Source organism: Peromyscus leucopus, chromosome 5 (assembly GCF_004664715.2).
Source record: "Peromyscus leucopus breed LL Stock chromosome 5, UCI_PerLeu_2.1, whole genome shotgun sequence".
Lineage (NCBI taxonomy): Eukaryota > Metazoa > Chordata > Mammalia > Rodentia > Cricetidae > Peromyscus > Peromyscus leucopus.
In genome coordinates this window covers 40495751-40515195 of record NC_051067.1, presented here as the reverse complement: position 1 = coordinate 40515195, position 19445 = coordinate 40495751, and the positions used below count along the sequence as shown (strand labels likewise).

Sequence of the window (19445 nt, the reverse complement as noted above, 5' to 3'; positions counted from 1 at the left end):
TTTAATTTGATTCCTGCTCCACCCTTCTTAAGTAATTTAACAGTATAGGACATACATGGGAAGGAAGGAAGCAAATCCCGTTATCTCTCCCCATTTACGTTTTCCTTTTTAGCACTTTATAGGACGATGCTGTTTAACTTGGAATACCTTTTAATGAACCAAACAATAAACTAATGAGACAATTACGAATCGTGCCTGTGAAATGTTTTCGTATGGGAACCATTTAAACTGCTGTCATTACTGGTTTTCGCTCTTAATTTTGAGACAGTTTCCTTAGTGTATCTGACGTGATTCATCGTTGTGTAGACCAGGCTAGTCTCCCAACTCCAGATCTGCCTGACTCTGCCTCCCGAATGCTAGGGTTAAACGTTTGCAGCACAACACATGGTTTAATACTTAAGTCGGACAGACTTGGAAATAATTTAAGCACAGGAAAGTGAAACGAAATTATATTTGCGGTAACAGATCATAAATGCTGAAGGAATTCCAGCTAGAAGTTCCAAAGAAACCAGATTTTCGATTTTTATCGTGTATTTAACCTGTTCCCCGCCACCTTACATCCCCCGCAAGCCAGGGCTTCTCTCTTTTCTGGCTGTCCTGGGTCTCACTCTGTAGCCCAGGCTGCCCCAAACGCAGAGCTCCACCTGCCTCTGCCTCCCACGGGCGGGGATTACGGGGGCATAAGCCACCACTGCCTGGAGTGGCTCTCCGTGTCCAGGCATACACTTCACACGGAACGGGGGGCGGCCTCACAGCCCAGCAGGGGGAAAGTGGCCCCGCTGGCGGACGTGGACATGACCATGCACTCCCCTCACCCGGATAGATAGGAAACCAAGGCCTGAGCGTAGCGAGGCTTCCCCGTCTCTAGACACAGACCACGCGCGCCAGTGCGGAGGACGTGGCCTGCAGTCTTGGTTCCCGAGAGGGGCCAGGGGCGTGCTGTGCGAAATCGATGCCCTTAGACACTTCCCACAATGTTAACCTTCGTGCACTGCCCTGGGAACTAGGGACGACCGACCGGGGCATGCTTCGCACTTAGTCTTATTATCTGTCCAGCACTAATCGAAAGCCACGAAACAAGTGGCTTATGTCACTGAGCCTGGTGTCATAAAAGAGAGCACAACGGGTGTTGTTTTGGCGTTGTGTATGTTCCATTCGATTGATAGAGGTAAATGCTACGTCTCTGTTAGGAAGATGTAGGTGGCCCTGAAAAGAGCCTTTGGCTTAGCTATTAGTTTGTCTTCAGTGACTTATTTCCCCTTGGCCTTGTGGTGGCTCTCGGTCTTCTTGGGCAGCAGCACCGCCTGGATGTTGGGCAGGACGCCGCCCTGCGCGATGGTGACGCGGCCCAGCAGCTTGTTGAGCTCCTCGTCGTTGCGGATGGCCAGCTGCAGGTGGCGCGGGATGATGCGCGTCTTCTTGTTGTCGCGGGCCGCGTTGCCAGCCAGCTCCAGGATCTCGGCCGTCAGGTACTCCAGCACGGCCGCCAGGTAGACCGGGGCGCCGGCGCCCACCCGCTCCGAGTAGTTGCCCTTGCGGAGGAGCCGGTGCACGCGGCCCACGGGGAACTGCAGGCCGGCCCGGGACGAGCGGGTCTTGGCCTTGGCGCGAGCCTTGCCGCCCTGCTTGCCGCGTCCAGACATGATGAAGTCTCAGCAGCCGTTAGCAACTGGGTGGACCAGGACTGCCAGAGCTTGGGCCTTATAGTCTTCTCTGGGCGCGAAAAAGAACCCGTGCGATTGGCTGACTTCTGCCTTTCATTTAGACCAATGAGAAGCGTTGGTGTCGATCTGTATTTCAATTGGGCAAACTCCAGTTGACGTCACCGAAATATCACTCAATCAGAAGTGTGCTTTTTCATGCCTCATTTAAATAACACCCTTATAAAAGGGCAAAGCCCAGAGGCCTGAGTGTTGAGTTCCTGTTGTGTGTCTCTCATCATGCCTGAGCCTGCGAAGTCCGCTCCCGCCCCGAAGAAGGGCTCCAAGAAGGCCGTGACCAAAGCCCAGAAGAAGGACGGCAAGAAGCGCAAGCGCAGCCGCAAGGAGAGCTACTCGGTGTACGTGTACAAGGTGCTGAAGCAGGTGCACCCCGACACGGGCATCTCGTCCAAGGCCATGGGCATCATGAACTCGTTCGTCAACGACATCTTCGAGCGCATCGCGGGCGAGGCGTCGCGCCTGGCGCACTACAACAAGCGCTCGACCATCACGTCCCGGGAGATCCAGACGGCCGTGCGCCTGCTGCTGCCCGGGGAGCTGGCCAAGCACGCCGTGTCCGAGGGCACCAAGGCCGTCACCAAGTACACCAGCTCCAAGTGAGCGGCGGACCTCACCGCAACCTAAGGCTCTTTTCAGAGCCACCCACTTCTTCGGCAAGAGAGCTGTGCTTGTCTGCTGCCTAGTTTAATCTTGAAGTTGTAGAGCAGAATCTACCAGTTCGGTATCTGAGTATTGGGATGCAAGGATACTAGTTTGTTGCATTCACAGAATTGATTAGGTAGAAATAGACTGGGTTTCCTTATTTCTTTGTCCTCACCTTGGTTGGTGCCAGGTGTGTCCCTCTGCATCCAGAAACGCAGTAGTACTTTATTCTCAAGAGATTGTTTTGTATTAACCATAGACGGGATACACGAGACTATTAAAGTGCTAATAAAGTTTCATGTCACGTTAGACTGCTCACCGTCCAGCAGTAGCGCCCCAAATGTCTGATATCTGGTTTACTCAGGTTCGGATCGGCTTCGGAAGCTGTACTTGGGCTCTGCCGTCCCGAATACACACAGCTTGTGTTGTAAACTCAGTCTAGCTCCACTCCACACCTGCTTCTATCTTGTCTTCACCTCAGTGTTCAGGTATCAAGGTGCGGGGGCCTCTGGTGCAAGTAAGGCTGCAACTTCCTAGTGGCCCCATGACCTCTGCGGGGACACTCGCTCCGTCACAAGGTGCGGAAGTTCGACTTCTCTGACCTCTTCGGTCTTCACCAGTGGCCTCTCCTGGTCTAGGTGCCAACCCTTGGCAGTTCTTTGGGACTTCTTAATGCCTTCAAAACCAGCATGGCATGTGGGTGTGTGTGTGGGGGGGGCGGCTTACACATTACTCAGTTCTACGTTCAGCTTGAGATTCAGCCTCCCCTCCACCCTCCCCTCCACCCTCCCCTCCACCCTCCCCTCCACCCTCCCCTCCACCCTCCCCTCCACCCTCCCCTCCACCCTCCCCTCCACCCTCCCCTCCACCCTCCCCTCCACCCTCCCCTCCACCCTCCCCTCCACCCTCCCCTCCACCCTCCCCACCCCCACTGGAACACAGCTTCTGTGTGCTAGCCCTGAGGACACACTTCCCACTATAAAACCCCCTTACCCAGGGTGTGGAGCATAGAAGAGGGGCGGAAGGGTGTGGGTTCCTCCAAGAGGGGAAAGCTCGGTGGCTCGTCTCCCTGATTTGGACACACCATTGCCCAATACTGGAGCCTATGCAGAGGCAGTAAGAATGGTGTGGGTTGATGGAAAAAGAATGCGGTACCAGAAGCTTCCTTCCTGGGGCCGTATGAAAAGGGCAGGCCTTACTGTAAAACTAAGGGACAGAGAAATGTTATAATCAGACCGTTAAATGCTTATTATAAGACATCTCGCAAAGCTTGCATTTTAGAAAACATCAAATGATTCTACACATGACTTGGTTAAGGTAAAAATAGTTTCAGACTGTCTAACACATTGCAACTGCATGAGCAGCCAGTCTAGACATGGACTGTAAAAATAGATCTATGCTTTGCAGACCCTGAGAAAACTTGTAACTTCCCAGTATGACAGACACTGTCCCAGGATGTTGTTTCAGGTAAGACTGTTCTGTACCTTTTTTTTTTTTTTTAAACTCTGAACATTTAATGAAGAAGTTAAAAAAAAGTGTGTGTGGGGGGGGGGTTCGGGTCTCTGATGCTTGCTAAATGACTATATGCTATATTGCTATATAAATAGTGTCTCTGGTAGAGAGAGAGAGACAGAGAGAGAGAGACAGAGAGAGAGACACACACACAGAGAGAGAGAGAGACAGAGAGAGAGAGAGCGCGCAGCTGAACCCTCACACGTGCATTCGCCCCTTCCTTCCTCAGCCGACTCTTTGGAACCTGAACCCACTGAAGCTGGACTTCCTCCGAGAGGAGAACTGGAAGGAACTGTCGGCCCTCGGGAGGAGCTGGCAGAGCTGGGCTAGGCCATCTTGAAGATCTGTGGAGAGGATCTGTCTCCATCTTGTGGCCACTTAAGGTAATGTAGCTGGGGTTTTTAGCTAGGGTGGAACAGCGTACATGAAAGAGCCCAGTCAGTCCTGTTCCCAGCAGTCTCCAATGCCCCGTTTCCCTTATCTGTTTGGGGAGGGAAGATTTAAGTCATTTAGGTTTCTCAATTTCTACAGCAAACTCAAGTCAGACTCTTCTGGACTAGGCACCAGCTTGGTTAAAAAAGATATGAAGAAACTATGACTTACTGTCTACCAGTTCAAGACCATATATCCCCAGGATGACCCTAATGCCTTCAAATGACCCCTTAGGAAAACTCAACCAAAGCCGACAAAAGATGGGGTCCCCGAACCTGTCAACCCGTGAATTTAGGGCTCCCGTCTCCTAGGTGGATAAAATGTCTCACTGCATTAATGAATATCAGCTGTGTTTCTTTCTGATGTTCTGCAAAAAGCCCTGTTTATTAGTTTTACATGTACCCATGTACAGTAGGTAAAGACAAACAGGCTTCTCTTTCTCTCCTTCGCGGATTCAGATGACTGAGGTTAAACCTGCTCTGCCTGTTGTTTTTCTCATTAGCTTCTTGGGACCCTTCCTATTTATGACTGGTGTGACCAAAATATGATCGTAGTTTAGCAGTACACGGGTTACCTGCATGGACAAGGGACCCCACAGCACTGCTGCTACATCTTCTCTGAAGATAAGCCTGATTCTCATCTTCGAGAGGAGGGCAGCCATGTGGGGGCTCCAGTGCCCAGGATCACTGTGGGGTGGGTGGACAGATAGCTATTCTCTTTCTTGTTGGGACCTCCACTCTGTATGGAAGGATTTCTGAGTCCTGACAACAGAAAGTCATCTTCGGAGTGAGGTCTTTTTGACATCTTGTCATCTACACACCTCAACGATCCTGCGTTTTCTGTCCTGGGATCTGCGATCTGGCAGGCTGTTCTTTTCTCGTTCATCTGCTCACCAGCTGCACTTTCACATTCCTGTCACAAGAAGTTAAATACCTTGGGAGCTGGATTTGGTGGAGAGCGGATTTTGAAATGGGGGATGGGCGTATTTTGAGATGGGGGTAGAGCATATTTTGATCACTTAAGTTTCCTAGGTTCTGGAGCAATGTCTAGCACTGAATATTTGTACTGGCTAGTTATATGTCAACTTGACACAAGCTAGAGTCGCCTGAGAGGAGGGAACCTCAGCTGAGAACATGCTTCCATAAAATGGAGCAGTAGGCAAGCCTGTAGGGGATTTTCTTAACTAGTGATTGATATGGAAGGACCAAGCCTATTTGTGGGTGGGGACACCTTTCAGCTGGTAGTCCCGGGATCTATAAGAATGCAAGCCGAAGAATAAAATTCATTAAATAATTAAAAAAAAAAAAAAAGGATGCAAGCCAAGAAAACCATAGGAAGCCAGCCAGAAAGCAGTGTTCCTCCATGGCCTCCGTTTCAGCTCCTGCCTCCAGGTTCCTACCTTGTTTGAGTTCCCGCCCCGGCTCCCTTCAATGATGGACTATGACATGGAAGTGTAAGCCAAATAAACCCTTTCCTCCCCAACTTGCTTTGGCTCACAGTGTTTTATCATAGCAACAATAACTCTAAGGAAGACAATATATCCGGATAAGCTAATGAAGTAATGATTCTGCTTCACTGTTGTCAAAAGGGGTCCCCCTAAAAGCTTCTTCCATTTGAAAACATTCCTATGGGTCCTCCGAGTGCTTCTAGTTCAATGTCAACTTTTTCTACCTGGCAAAAACAAAATAAGCTTCAATTTTGTGAAGACGCAGATTTATTCATTTTTTCTGAATGTTTCTAGTTAATGGTTATTGGCAATTACACCTTATTTTCTTTTTATATACCAAGGAAGGTAGTTACCACATTATAAATCTTGTGTCTTTCTGTGGCCGGGACTTAGAACTTTTATTTATTTGTTTGTTTTGGGGTTTTGAGACAGGGTTTCTCTGTGTAACAGTTCTGGCTGTCTGGGAACTTGCTTGTAGACCAGGCTAGCCTCAAACTCACAGAAATCCACCCGCCTCTGCCTCTTGAGTGCTGGGATTGAAGGTGTGTACCACCATCACCCAGCAAATTTAGAATTTTTAAAAGACAGTTAAACTTGTTTATTTATAGACATAGTCTTAATGTATAGCCCTGGCTGGCCTGGAACTCACAGAGATCTCGTCTCTGCCTTTAAACTTCTAGGATTAAAGGCGTGCTACATCATGCCTGGATATTTTTATTATTTTAATTATGTGTGCATATGGCTTTATGGATGTGAGTACAGATGCCTGTGGAGTCCATAAGAAGATGTCAGATCTGGAATTCCAGGCTCTTTGTGGGAATTACAGTGTGGGTGCTGGAAACCGGATGTGGGAGCAGGAATGCTCTTACCTGCTCAGCTGTCCACCTGGCCCCAGGATTTACGACTTTTTATTAGGAAAAACCAGCACACACAGGACTTTAAGAAATCAGTCATTGCTTTCTTACTCTGAGTACAGTTTTCTGGATTTCAGTTTCTCCTGGAAGGGGAGGAGACACTGGCAGAGAGGCACAGGAGTGAGGTAGAAAGATCACAAGTTTTCGGCCTGCCTGGATTTGATGGCTAGTTCTGGCAAGCCCGGGAGCTTAATGATGCTTCTCAAAGTAACAGAAGGGCTTGCAGTTTGCTTTCTTTTTTTTTTCCCTTCCAGCACTTACTGAGCATCTGTAAGGCTGGATTAGCAGTGGCACTGGTGGGAAGTGGGAGGGAGGCCCAACAGTTCATAAGGCCCTGTTCACATGGCTAACATGGCTTCCTTCACCTCTGTGCTTAGACTGACCCAGAACTGGAGGACATCGTTGTGGACACCACCCCATCCTTGCCCAGGGTGGGGTGGATAAATAGCTCTTCTATTTCTGGGTTGGGACTGCTACACTGTATGGAAGGCCTTCCAGGTCCAAACACCAGGAAAGGGCAGTTCGGCTTGTCTTTGGCTTAATCGTTTTTTCTTTTCTTTCTTTCCTTTTGATTGTCTTTCTGTCTCTAGAACTCACATTTGAGCTTCCCAGAGTCTCCCCTGTCATGCAGAGCTGGCCCCGCGTCCAGGTGATTACTTGAAGTCTGCACCTGCAGCCATATGCGCTGAGATAGGCCTCGTCGATATTCTAAAAGACGTCATAGCAGTCATTGCCACAACCTCTTCAGCAGTGTGTGTCGGGAGGGATCAAATGTCGTTTATATTGTTTTACTTAACCCAACTTAATTTTCTCACAAACACAAATCATTGTCTCCATGTATTTACTACTTTTACTTTATTCTATGTGTGTATGCATGTGTATTCATGCAGGTGTACCTATGTATAAGTGCATGTATACGTGTGTGTGTGTGTGTGTGTGTGTGAATGTGTGTGTGGTGTGTGTGTGTGTGAATGTGTGTGTGTGTGAATGTGTGTGTGTGTGAATGTGTGTGTGTGTGTGTGTGTGTGTGTGTGTGTATGTGTGTGTGTGTGTGTGTGTGTGTGTGTGAATGTGTGTGTGTGTGAATGTGTGTGTGTGTGTGTGTGTGTGTGTGTGAATGTGTGTGTGTGTGTGAATGTGTGTGTGTGTGTGTGTGTGTGTGAATGTGTGTGTGTGTGTGAATGTGTGTGTGTGTGTGTGTGTGAATGTGTGTGTGTGTGAATGTGTGTGTGTGTGTGAATGTGTGTGTGTGTGTGTGTGTGTGTGTGTGTGAGTGTGTGTGTGTGTGTGTGTGTGTGTGTGTGAATGTGTGTGTGTGTGTGAGTGTGTGTGTGTGTGTGTGTGTGTGTGTGAATGTGTGTGTGTGTGTGTGTGTGAATGTGTGTGTGTGTGTGTGTGTGTGAATGTGTGTGTGTGTGTGTGTGAATGTGTGTGTGTGTGTGTGTGTGTGTGTGAATGTGTGTGTGTGTGTGTGTGTGTGTGTGTGTGTGTGTGTGAATGTGTGAGTCCAGAGGACAGCCTCGAGTGCCATTCCTCAGTCAGTCCTATCTTTTTGGTGAGAGGGTCTTTCATTGTTCTGGAAGTTGCCAAGCAGGCTGGGCTGGCTGGCCAGGGAGCCCCAAGTCTACCTGTCCCCAGCTGCTCTCATCACCACCCCTACCCTCCTTCCTTGTTTTTTAAACTTGTGTTCATGGATTAAACTGAGGTTCACTGAGCGATCACCCCAGTCTCGTTATCCTTATTTCAGAGGTGAAGCTGAGCCCCAAAGGAGAGAACTGACCTCTTGCTAATACCCCATCGTTTAGCGGCGACCTGTGTACCTTCCTCCCTTTCAGCACCTGCTGCTTCCATGTCCTTCATCCTCACCGGCAGCAACCCGCCACGTCTCTCGGCTGTCTCTGTCCTTGTTTCTTTTTCACTCAGTCTTTCATTCACCATGGCAGTCCTGTGAAGAACTGCTGTGTCATGTATGTGACAGACAGAGGCTGGGAGGATGAAATGTCCCACATGCAAAGCCTTTCCCCGCTAGGGTGAGCCCTGTATTTCCTACCTCAGCTTTTACCATCTTAATTAAGCCTTCCTGACTGTCACAGAGAAAGAAAGAGGCTCCAGACCTCACTTGCTCCGTGTGACTCTGCTGAAGTCCTTCAGGAGATCTTCTGCTCTCCCAACCTGGATTTCAACTTATTACTCCCCATCACACACAGTTTTTCCAGATTATTGATAGTCAGTCCTTCCTTCCCTGGACGAAAGTTTCACCCAATGAACAGATTCTTTTGTCGGAGAAGTCGCTACTTTTGTGCCCGTGGCCTCCACGCCCTGATCTCCCCTTAGTTTCTTCCTCTGAAGTCCATTCATTCTCAGCCCTCTGCTCTGACCTGCTGTCTTCTCTCTAGGCTCCCACAGCACCTCACAGGTGATCGTCTCTGTCTCACACACATCCCCTTCTTGAGCAGTGACCGGCATGTAATCTAAGCCCAATGTTGAACTGAACATGAAAACTTCAGAATTTGTTGATTCCTTCTGGGAAGACTGAAGAGAGCCGGCTCATAGATGCTGGGAGAAAATTGACAGTGATTTTCAGTTTCCACCACTGGCAGCTTCCCCTGCTCAGGCCTTGGCAATGTCTTACACCAAATTAGATATTCAAAGGCACCAGGAGAGGGCCTTGGTCATACACGATTCCCATGACTCTGCCGTCCCTCTTACTCTGCTTCCACAGTGGCAGCCAGATGTGAAGTGATGAGCTCAGGGCAGATGCAGCAGAAATGAGTGTCATCTGTACCCACACTGGATGCTTAGGAGGTCACAGGCAAATGTGAGCACATCGTGGACTAGAGCTGGGTCAGTCCTTGCACTGTGAAAAATGACATTGTGGGGTATACGATTATGTAAAGAATAAAACTGTAACAATGACATTAATGATAAAACATGAAAGAAATCCATCCTTGGACTCAATCCCTGGAGGCATAGCAGCGTATTTGATTCTGAAAAGATCCTTTACACTAGGATCTCCAATAGTCTCTCTGTACAAAAGAGGAATCACGAAGGATAGGGTAGAGATGGCAGTGAATTAATTGCCCAAGGCCACACAGGGAATAACTGTCTGAATTCAATTCAATCTTTAGCACCTTCTGCAGGTTGATTTATAAGACGCCATCTCAGACACTTGGACACATTCTTTTTGTGTCCTAGAATTTGGACTAGATGGGGACACACTTTCTAGTTCCACTAAGTTAGCCTCACTTGTTGACCCAGCTGCCCTTCTGAGGCACCAAAATAGGGATAACAGTGTCAGATGTGGAAATCAGCCATTCTCTTTTTGGTCCTAAACTCCTCTGTCATGGCAAGTTGCCAGTGTTGAGGGAGGTGACGATGATGATGCATGTGACGGTGACAATCTTAGTTATCTTAAGGTGAACCTTCGGTATTTCATTCAGAACATACAAACAATATAGCAATATTAATATGCGTGCATTTGAAGTGTCTAACACATTAGAAATGAGGCTAGAAAACAAATGGAAAACTGGAAAATATTTTTATTATGTAAAATTGAAAAAGTCTATATTAGTTTTTTGTTACAAATCTCTTCCCAAACATCCCAAGGGCCTGGAGATGTATCTCAGTTGTAGAGATGCATCTGGGTTTGTCCCCGGCAACACGGATGCCAACTAAGGTGGCACACGTCAGTAATTCCAGCACTTGGGAGATAGAAGCAGGAAAACCAGAAGATCAATGTCACGTTTGACACTAATGTTTGAGGCTAGCTTTGACTCCATGAGATTCTGTGCTAAGTACAAAATACAAAAACAATTCTAGGTAGTCAGAAAAGGTTGTAGGTCCTTTTTCCCCTCATTTGTATGTTACTAAGTCAAAACAATAAAACATCTTGTAACTCGTGGGAAAATGGGGGCTTTTCAAGTGTGGAAGGCTGTTTCTCGCCGGCTCCTCTGGATTGCAGCCCCTGTTACTAGCCACCATGCCCGGCAAGTTAGTAGTTTTTTAAAATAATATTTTTATTTTTTGAAAAAATGTATACATCTTGATCCTACTGTCTAAATCTCCTCAGAAACAACACCCCATACACCTGCCTTCATCTTCATGTCCCTATTTATTTATTTACCTTTTTAGTCTGATTAGTGTTCCCTATATACACATGGTCATGGGGTCGTGTGGGGAATGGGCAGCATACTAATGACTACTCCCATCCAAAGAAAGGGACTGTCGCTTCCCCAGCAGCCAGAGTCAGCTAGGGCTGCAGCCTCTGTGGTCCCTCTGCCGCCCATGCTGGAATTTTTAGCTGCTTCGATCTTGCACAGGTAATCACTGTAGTCAGAAGAGGGCACATCACAGCGGCCCCCCATCCCCCACCTTATCATCTGTTTCCTACATTCTTTTTGATTCTTCTAACAATTGTTCCCTCGGCCTTGGGGAAGGGGAGTTAGTAATTCTAAGGACAGACAGGTTGACAGCAAACGAAAGCATATTGAGAGGATGTCGTTTGTAAGATTCTAGCCATTCTACTCACTAGATAGATCCAAAATACACGTGAAAATATAGTCTGTGTTGCATTATGTACAAAGTATGGAAGCAGTAATAATTTCAGTCTGGTATGGTGGTTCTGGTGTGTGTGTGTGTGCGTGTGTGTGTCACACGCCCGCGCGCACTCTGATCTTTCACTTTTAGTGCTCACAGTAGTGCTGATATATGAAAATGCCATAATGAAATGAAAGTAATAAAACGGAGTGGAGAGAGACTTCTGCTTCGTCCAGCTCCCCTTTCCTCCCCACCCCCTTCTTTCTCTTCTCACCCTTTCTGTTTTTCCTTCAGTGGCCCGGAGGGAACTCACTAGGAGAAACAGCATTAAATTGATCAAGCCACGCACTTCGCTGGCACCCTAGCAACCAATGAGCGCCAAGTCAACCACAGCGGTTAAAACCCAAACAGAGCTTAGTAAGATTTAATAAGCTGGAACCAAGCCGCCTTCCTAAGCAAGTCAGACTCTACATTATACATCTCTAGCTGGGCTTGAATTCACAACTACACATAAACCCTCGGTCATAAATAAAAGGCCCGGAACGACGAGGATGGGATTCGAACCCACGCGTGCAGAGCACAATGGATTAGCAGTCCATCGCCTTAACCACTCGGCCACCTCGTCAGAGCATGCCAGTGGCACCACGTGGCTCGGTCAGAGTTTTCTACCTCCTGGCCACATTGTGGCGCTCCGAGGGGCACTGGGGCAGTCGGGGACACGTGGCTTGTCCCCAGACAAAAGAACTAGAAACGAAGAAAAGGAGAGGGGCGAGAAACCCCAACAACAACATCAACAACAGGCTGCTGGGATGTGTGTGCTTCCGCAGCGTTCAGCAAAGCAGTCCCCAGGACAGGAGCACCGGGGACGAGCGTCCTGGGCGGCCCCTGTCTGCAGACGTTGGAGCGTGAGGCCGTGCAGGAGGGGGCGGTGGGCGCGGCAGAGGTGGGCATGACAGAGGAGGGCGCGGCAGAGGAGGGCATGACAGAGGTGGGCATGACAGAGGTGGGCGCGGCAGAGGAGGGCGTGACAGAGGAGGGCGCGGCAGAGGTGGGCGCGGCAGAGGTGGGCGCGGCAGAGGTGGGCCAGGCCCGGCCGCCCGACAGCGCCCCCTGGCGCCCGACAGCGCCCCCTGGCGCCCGACAGCGCCCCCTGGCGCCCGACAGCGCCCCCTGGCGCCCGACAGCGCCCCCTGGCGCCCGACAGCGCCCCCTGGCGCCCGACAGCGCCCCCTGGCGCCCGACAGCGCCCCCTGGCGCCCGACAGCGCCCCCTGGCGCCCGGGGCGCGTGCGGGTCCCCACCCTCGTGTGTCTGCCGCCGCCCTCTGGGGAGCTTAGGGAAGGGGTCTCCGGATCGGATCGGAGTAGACGGTACTCAGGACCCGCTGTCTTCTGTGTGGTAGGATCTTCTCCCAGGCCACCGGCTCTAGAGGGACCCTGATTTCTAGCTCGCCTAGTCGGCATTTGATTTTCCAAGGAGCGTGGTGCTTGGAAAAGTATGCGTAAACACACGCCCACACGCATGCGCGCGCGTGGAGCGAGGGACAGGCAGAAGGGAGGGAGGGAGAGGGCGGGTGGGCGCCCGGAGCTACGAGATGGTTGCGGAAAGAGGTGGAAATTACTATTTCAGCTGTTTTTGTTTGTTTTAGGAAACGAATAATGCATAAAATAAATAAACATGGATAGAGATTACTGACTAGTCCGTCATAAATGTTCGCTCGAAAATGAGTTAAAAGCAAATCCTTTTGTTGTTGTTTTGCTTTGCCTTTTGTTGCGAGAGGGTGGAGCCTAGGCTGGATTCAAACTGGTGGCAACCCTCCTGTTTCACGCTTTACAGTGCTGGAATTACAGGCATGAGCTACATGCCTGCTCGAAAAGTATGTTTTTTTCTCCCTCCCTCCCTCCCTCCCTCCCTCTCTCTCTTCATCCCTTCCTTCTTTTCTTCCCTCCCTCTCTCCCTCCCTTCCTTTCTTTGTTTCTTTCTTTCAAGATTAATTTTTATTTTTTGTGTATGTGTATGTCAATGGGGGTATATATGCATGTGGGTACCGGAGGAGACCAAAAAAGGGCCTGGGATCCTCTGGAGCCGCTGGGAGCTACACTCAGGTCCTCTGGAAAAGCAAGTAGGCTTGTAACCCTGAACCATCTCTCTAGCCTCGGAAAGCAAGTTTTCTAAGGAAGAGAACACAGAGCAAAGGTGAACAGGCAGTTACGTCTGCAGGTCAGATGAAGGATGAGTTGTGATGAGGCAAGTTGGGGGCGGATCACCTCTATCCCCACACCTGAAAAGGAAGGGATCCGCAAGATTCCTCACTGAGTCCAGGCAAATGAGTCACCGCTGACCACGGGAGGAGGGAGGAACAGGTGCCAACTGTGCCTGCCTGTGTTCCTCACTGTCCAGTCAGGGCTCTTTCCCGAACGGTGCACCAGCGTCTGTGCACTGGTTTTTGTGAATCAAGAGTTACAACGAATAGTTACTTTCTTCTTCCCGGAAGAGCCTTTATGCTGTGGTTTTGTTACATGACCTGCTTGGTTCAAGCAGCCCCGCCTCAGCTCTGCAGCTTCCTGCCACCTTGCTCCACGTGCCCAGTATGATTCTGGTTTTTGCACCAAGAAGAATCTAGACCTCACTGTCTTCCAACAAGGGATTTTCTTCACGGAGCGCTCTTGACTTCCCTCTCTTTAGCTTAGCTGAATCCTTTACTTCTCAGTTGAAAGCACTGGTTTAAAAATTCTGATCAAGTGAGTTCCAGGAAAGGCGCAAAGCTACACAGAGAAACCCTGTCTCGGAAAAAAAAAAATCTGATCAAAGCTAATCACATGTTTTAAAGTTTCACTTGCTTCAAAATATGTGTAAGCACAACAGTGGTCTCCTTATTTTCCTTTAGTAGTGGCAAAGATTTTCACTATTTGGTGTTAAAATAATTTATTAATTTATGGACAGGATCTTTCTGACCTGCAGCTTGTGATCCTCCTGCCTCAGCCAGCCCCGGGCTGGGGTTACAGGCATACACCACTGCCATTTGCTCCCATTTCTGTGTGCGTTCATGTGTGTGACTATGCATCTATGTTTGCCACAGGAGGCCAGAGGACAGCTCGGGTGTCGCTTCTTAGAGACAGCCCACCTTTCTTTGGGAGACGTCTCTCACTGGGACCTGGAACTTGCCACGTCATCTAGGCTGCCAGTGACCCTCAGGGTCGGCTTGTCTCTACCTCCCCAGCATGACAAGCACATATGGCATGCTTGACAAAAACAAAACAAAGCAGATCGAGGGCTCTGGGGCTCTCCTCCAGTCCTGATGCTCAGGCAAGCCCTTTCCTGAGACGTCTCAACAGCTCATCCCCAGCACCATACAGATTTTGCTGTGGTTAGTTGAGCTGCTTTCTGCCTGATCTTCCCAGATGCAGCTGTCATGTATCTGTTGGGGCTGGACTCCCACAACCTGTGGACCTCTGCATTGTGGGTTTTTTGTGTGTGGTGTGTGTGTGTGTGTGTGTGTGTGTGTGTGTGTGTGTGATTGTTTCCATGTGCTGTAAAGAGGTGCTTCTTTTATGAGGGCTGTTAGCTGCACTTCTCTGTGGGTGCACGGATAAGATTTCTAAAGGAGTGAGAGATGAATGGTGCTGGTCTAGCCAAGTGGTGGTAGTAGATTCCTTTCTGAGGTCCACGGCCTCAGTATTCCTTGGGAAGCTGGCTAAGTATGTCGCACCAGGCATGATTTCCCTCCTGTTGAGTGGAAACGAAGTCCAGTTAGACAGCGGTTGGTTGCCACTGACGTGTGAGTACCACTTACTGCCCCTTGTGCCTGTTCTGGCTTGTTTTATTTTTATGTCAGCTTGACACAAGATGGACTCATCTGAAGAGATGCTTGGGAAGATGCCTCCGTAAGATCCAGCTGGAGGGTATTTTCTTAATTAGTGATTGATGGGGGAGGGCCCAGCCCATTGGGGGTGGGGTCACTCCTGGGCTGTTGGTCCTGGGTTTTATAAGAAAGCAGGCTGAGCAAGCCGTGAGGAGCAAGCCAGTGAGCAGACTCCTCTGCGGCCGCTCCATCAGCTCCTGCCTCCATGTTCTGCACTGCTTGAGTTCCCGGCCTCACGATTTTGGTGATAAATTGTTATATGGAACTGTGAGTGAAATTAACCCTTTCCTCCACAAGTTGCCTTAGATCATCACAGCAATAGTAACCCTAACTAAGACACTGTCTAAGCAGATACTGGTGGTGGTCACTTCTCAAGGAGAAGGACAGACTGTACACTCTCCAGGGAAGAAGCAGCAGCCTGACAAAAGCAGATGTCGGTAGCTTAGTTTAACTATGTTGTCTTAGATTAGAGTTCCTCTATTTATTTTCTTATTCCTATGCAACCTAATATTTCCTAAATAAGCTTTCTTAGGAAATCCATCCTATTCCCATTTTGACTAAAAACTTGTTTATATTCTTCTCCTTATCAGCAATTGCATACAGAATCTTACATGTGTATAAGTTCTAAAATAGACTTCTTTCTTCTTACACCTCACAGTGCCTCAGATCTATGGTAATGGCAAAGCATTCTCTGTACAGGTCAGACTTGGAATCGGCAAAGCTGTCCTCTGGTCTGTGTAGGAATGTTGACAGTGTGACAGATGACTGACCAGTGTGTGCAAAAGCTGGCAACTCCTGCAGGCTCTTCTTTCTGGATGTTTATAGCTGGAGACTATTTACAGAGACCTAACCCCTCCTTCTGCATTGTATATAAAAAATATGCTAAGATTTCTGGTTGCTGTATAGTTGGTGCCACCCAATCAGAATGCTTACTGTCCTTCATTCCATTGATGCCCCCACTCAGATTTCCAGAACCAAGCTGTGCAGGAGGTGACAGAAGAGGGCGTCAGATAACCTGGAACTGGAGTTACAGATATTTGTGAGCCACCATGTGGGAGCTGGGAGTCAAACTCAGGTCCTCTGCAAAGCCACTGAACCATCTCTCCAGTCTCTGATATTAAACCTTAATAAAATGTATGGTTTACAAATGTAGTCTTCCAACCAAGAGGATAGGTTGGTTTTTCATTTTCTTTGTTTCTTTTTTATTATATTTATATATTTGTTGAGAGAAGGTCTTGCTAGGTAACTCAGGCTATCCTCAAACTTATGACCTTTTTATCTTAGCCTCCATGTATTACCAAGCCTAGCTGTTTTGAAATATGAATACATTGGGGAATGACTAACTTGCATCATTAATGTATGCATTGTCTCACATACTTCATCTTTTTTTTTCCTGTAGTAGGAACACAAAATATACTCAGCAATTGTTCAAGATATAGTACATCATGGGGGCTGGAACAATGGCTTAGTGGTTAAGAGCATTTATTGCTCTTGTAGAAAACCGAAATTCAGTTTCCAATAACCACATAGCAGCTCTCAATCTTATCTGTAACTCCAGTTCTGATTTCTGTGGGCAGTAGACATGCGCATGGAGTACATACATACATGCTAGTAAAAAAATCATACACATAAAAAATATATGTAGTGCATTGATATTAATGGTAGCAATCATAGTCACAGTGTTGCTTAATTGGTCTCCTGAGCACATTCCTCTTGTCTAACTGGTTAATTATCCGCCCTGTGCTTGGGTGTGGGCCAGAGCCTTATGACTGCTAGGCAAGTGCTGTATCTGACCCGTTGACCCAATCCTTTAACCAGTATCCCCCAAAACCTGTGAGTCCCCAGTCTTGGTCCCATTGTTCTGTCTTCTTAAGAATGTAAACCGCTGTGTAACTGAAATCTTGTGGCATTTTCAGTGTCTGGTATATTTCACTGAACACACTGTCTTCCTGGCTCTTCATATTGCTCCAAATGCCAGGATTACTGCTGCTTCTGTGCTGCTTCTCCCTGTCCCTGTCCCTGTCCCTGTCCCTGTCCCTGACCCTGTCCCTGTCCCTGACCCTGTCCCTGTCCCTGACCCTGTCCCTGTCCTTCTCCCTCTCCCTGTCCCTCTCCCTGTCCTTCTCCCTCTCCCTGTCCCTCTCCCTGTCCTTCTCCCTCTCCCTATCCCTGTCCCTGTCCCTCTCCCTGTCCTTCTCCCTCTCCCTGTCCCTCTCCCTGTCCTTCTCCCTCTCCCTGTCCCTGTCCCTGTCCCTCTCCCTGTCCTTCTCCCTCTCCCTGTCCCTGTCCCTGTCCCTCTCCCTGACCCTCTCCCTCTCCTCCTCCTTCTCCTTTTTGTCGGTAGCCAGTGGCCATGTCAGAGGAACAGTAGATGGCAATTGAAGTTCAAGTGTCAGCCACCAGAAGAAAAACTCTCTGATGGGCATGTCTCATTTAAGCAAGGCTTATGAGAACACAGACTCCAGAATGTATTTCTGTTGTGTCCCTGAATGCTTGCTGCTACAATGTATATGATGTGGGGAGTCACCACTACCTGTATTGTAGTGTGTCTATCTCATCTGGATCTACTGGGCATTTAATTCTGTGGATTGTCAGAAAGATGATTTCTTCTTAAGCTGTATTGTCTATTGACAGAGTTTTGTTGAATAAAAATAAATACTAGAATGTTTCATAACTAAGTTCCACAAGGACTGTGAAACACTTAGGACTTGCTTTAGATCACAGCTTAGATTTATGATTTAGGAAAACATTTGTGTCCCGGAGCTAGGCCGGCTCAAATTCCTTTAATCTTTATGCTGAGATATGAAGTCACAGGTTTCTTGTATACCATTAGGTGAAACAAAGTTTCAAAAGGCTTAATATTAGACAAGATGCCTTGCTAATGTTTTTTAGATAAATGTTTCCAATTTTTTGTTCATGACAACACACAGCTGTACTGTTTGGCTAGGTTATATATATAAAAACAGCCCAATTATAGCTGGCTGGCAAATGATTAGTTCCTTGCACCCATTCCTGACCTCAATTTGTGAAAATATTCTGACTAGTCAAGGCTACAGATTATAATTTGATTTGTAGCCCCAAATGAGGGCTGCAGATGTTCTTGGGTAATTAGAACTCTTATATTGCCTGAAAGAGTTTGTTGGGGTATATAAACTGTAAAAAGACATGATAGGATGGAGCAATGTAGGAGCAACAGAGTTGTTCAACATGAAAGAGAACAGTGTGATGAGAACATGAACAAAATAAAGAAAAGAAACCATCAAGAGAGAATGTATGTGAGTGTTTTCCTCCCTCCAAACCCCTCAGAAAAGTCTTAACTTCATCGCGCTGTGGATTTTTCCTTTGAGCCTTATGCTGCTGGAGGCTGGTCCTCCCGACAGCGATACCTTTTCCTTGTCCTTCTTCTCCTTCTCTTTCATCTTTGTCTTCTTGTCCTCCTCCTCCTCCTCTTCTACTTCTCTTCCCTCTCCTCCTCCTCTTTCCTTTTAGGCTATTGAAGAGCTGTTTGTATTTCTGTCCACCATCACCACCTTTATTGTGGGCTGGATGCTTTGCATTTTATTCATGTTATAATTTCTTTCCTTTTGTGGTGATGATTACTTTTTGTCCCTTTGTTTATCTATTTCAGCCTTCAGAATAGTTGGCTCCATTATGGCATTTTAATACCTGCTAGGTTTTGGTTGATCCTCTACCAATTTCCTCCTCTTCTATTGCTCCTCACTTCCTATTCCCATCTAGACCCTTAGGATTTCTTTCTTTGTGTGGATGAATAATATTTCATTCAGTTTATATATGACAGTTTTATGTATTGATCTATTGACAGACACTTAGGTTGAACCCATGTGCATAGTGAATGCTTTTGTGACTAAACTTAGAGTGCAAGTGTCTCTAACATTCTGATTTCATTTCCTTTGGCTGTATATTGAGTAGTTGGGGTTGCTGGATCATAAGGAAGAAAACTACACTTACCTTAAATGCAGTAAGTGACTCTTAGAAACAGTACATATCTACAAAACCACACCCAAATCTTCACAGTAAGCCAGAAGCCCTTCCATGCCCCTCTCCTATCATGTCCTCAACAGAGCAGGGAAATGCCCACCATGAAAGACGCTACTGTGGCTCTTTCCACATTCTACCAGTTTGACTTGCTTTTTCTGTCAACAGGAGCACTGACCAGCACCATTCCTACATCTCTCAGATCTTCAACACAACCACCAACATAAATTTGAGCCAGGCACAGTGGCATATACCTCTAATCCCAGCAGTTGGAATATTAGGGACAGGAAGATCAGGAGTTCAAGGCCATTGTGTTGATTTGAATAAAAATGGCCCCCATTAGCTCATAGGGAGTGGCATTATTAGAAGGTGTGGACTTGTTGG

General features: G+C 47.8%; 2 protein-coding genes, 1 long non-coding RNA gene and 1 other non-coding gene across 4 annotated transcripts; 2 read left to right on the top strand and 2 right to left on the bottom strand.

Moving 5' to 3' along the window:
- Positions 1-1250: 1250 nt before the first annotated feature.
- Positions 1251-1674, bottom strand: LOC114700526 (histone H2A type 1-B). Its single transcript, XM_028880200.2, has one exon. It carries the CDS (start codon positions 1641-1643, stop codon positions 1251-1253), a length of 393 nt encoding a protein of 130 aa, XP_028736033.2. The 5' UTR covers positions 1644-1674.
- Positions 1675-1925: 251 nt separating this feature from the next.
- LOC114700630 (histone H2B type 1-C/E/F/G/I) lies at positions 1926-2360 on the top strand. The gene has a single exon (XM_028880311.2). It carries the CDS (start codon positions 1941-1943, stop codon positions 2319-2321), a length of 381 nt encoding a protein of 126 aa, XP_028736144.1. The 5' UTR covers positions 1926-1940; the 3' UTR covers positions 2322-2360.
- Positions 2361-3362: 1002 nt separating this feature from the next.
- LOC119088040 lies at positions 3363-12195 on the top strand. Its single transcript, XR_005091605.1, has 3 exons — positions 3363-3830; positions 4105-4258; positions 11499-12195. It is a non-coding gene; the product is annotated as an uncharacterized LOC119088040 (long non-coding RNA).
- Positions 11748-11829, bottom strand: Trnas-gcu. The gene has a single exon. It is a non-coding gene; the product is annotated as a tRNA-Ser (tRNA).
- Positions 12196-19445: the final 7250 nt, after the last annotated feature.

Coding starts and splice junctions, on each gene's coding strand:
- LOC114700526 (XM_028880200.2), bottom strand. CDS start 1,643: ATGTCTGGACGCGGCAAGCAGGGCGGCAAGGCTCGCGCCAAGGCCAAG.
- LOC114700630 (XM_028880311.2), top strand. CDS start 1,941: ATGCCTGAGCCTGCGAAGTCCGCTCCCGCCCCGAAGAAGGGCTCCAAG.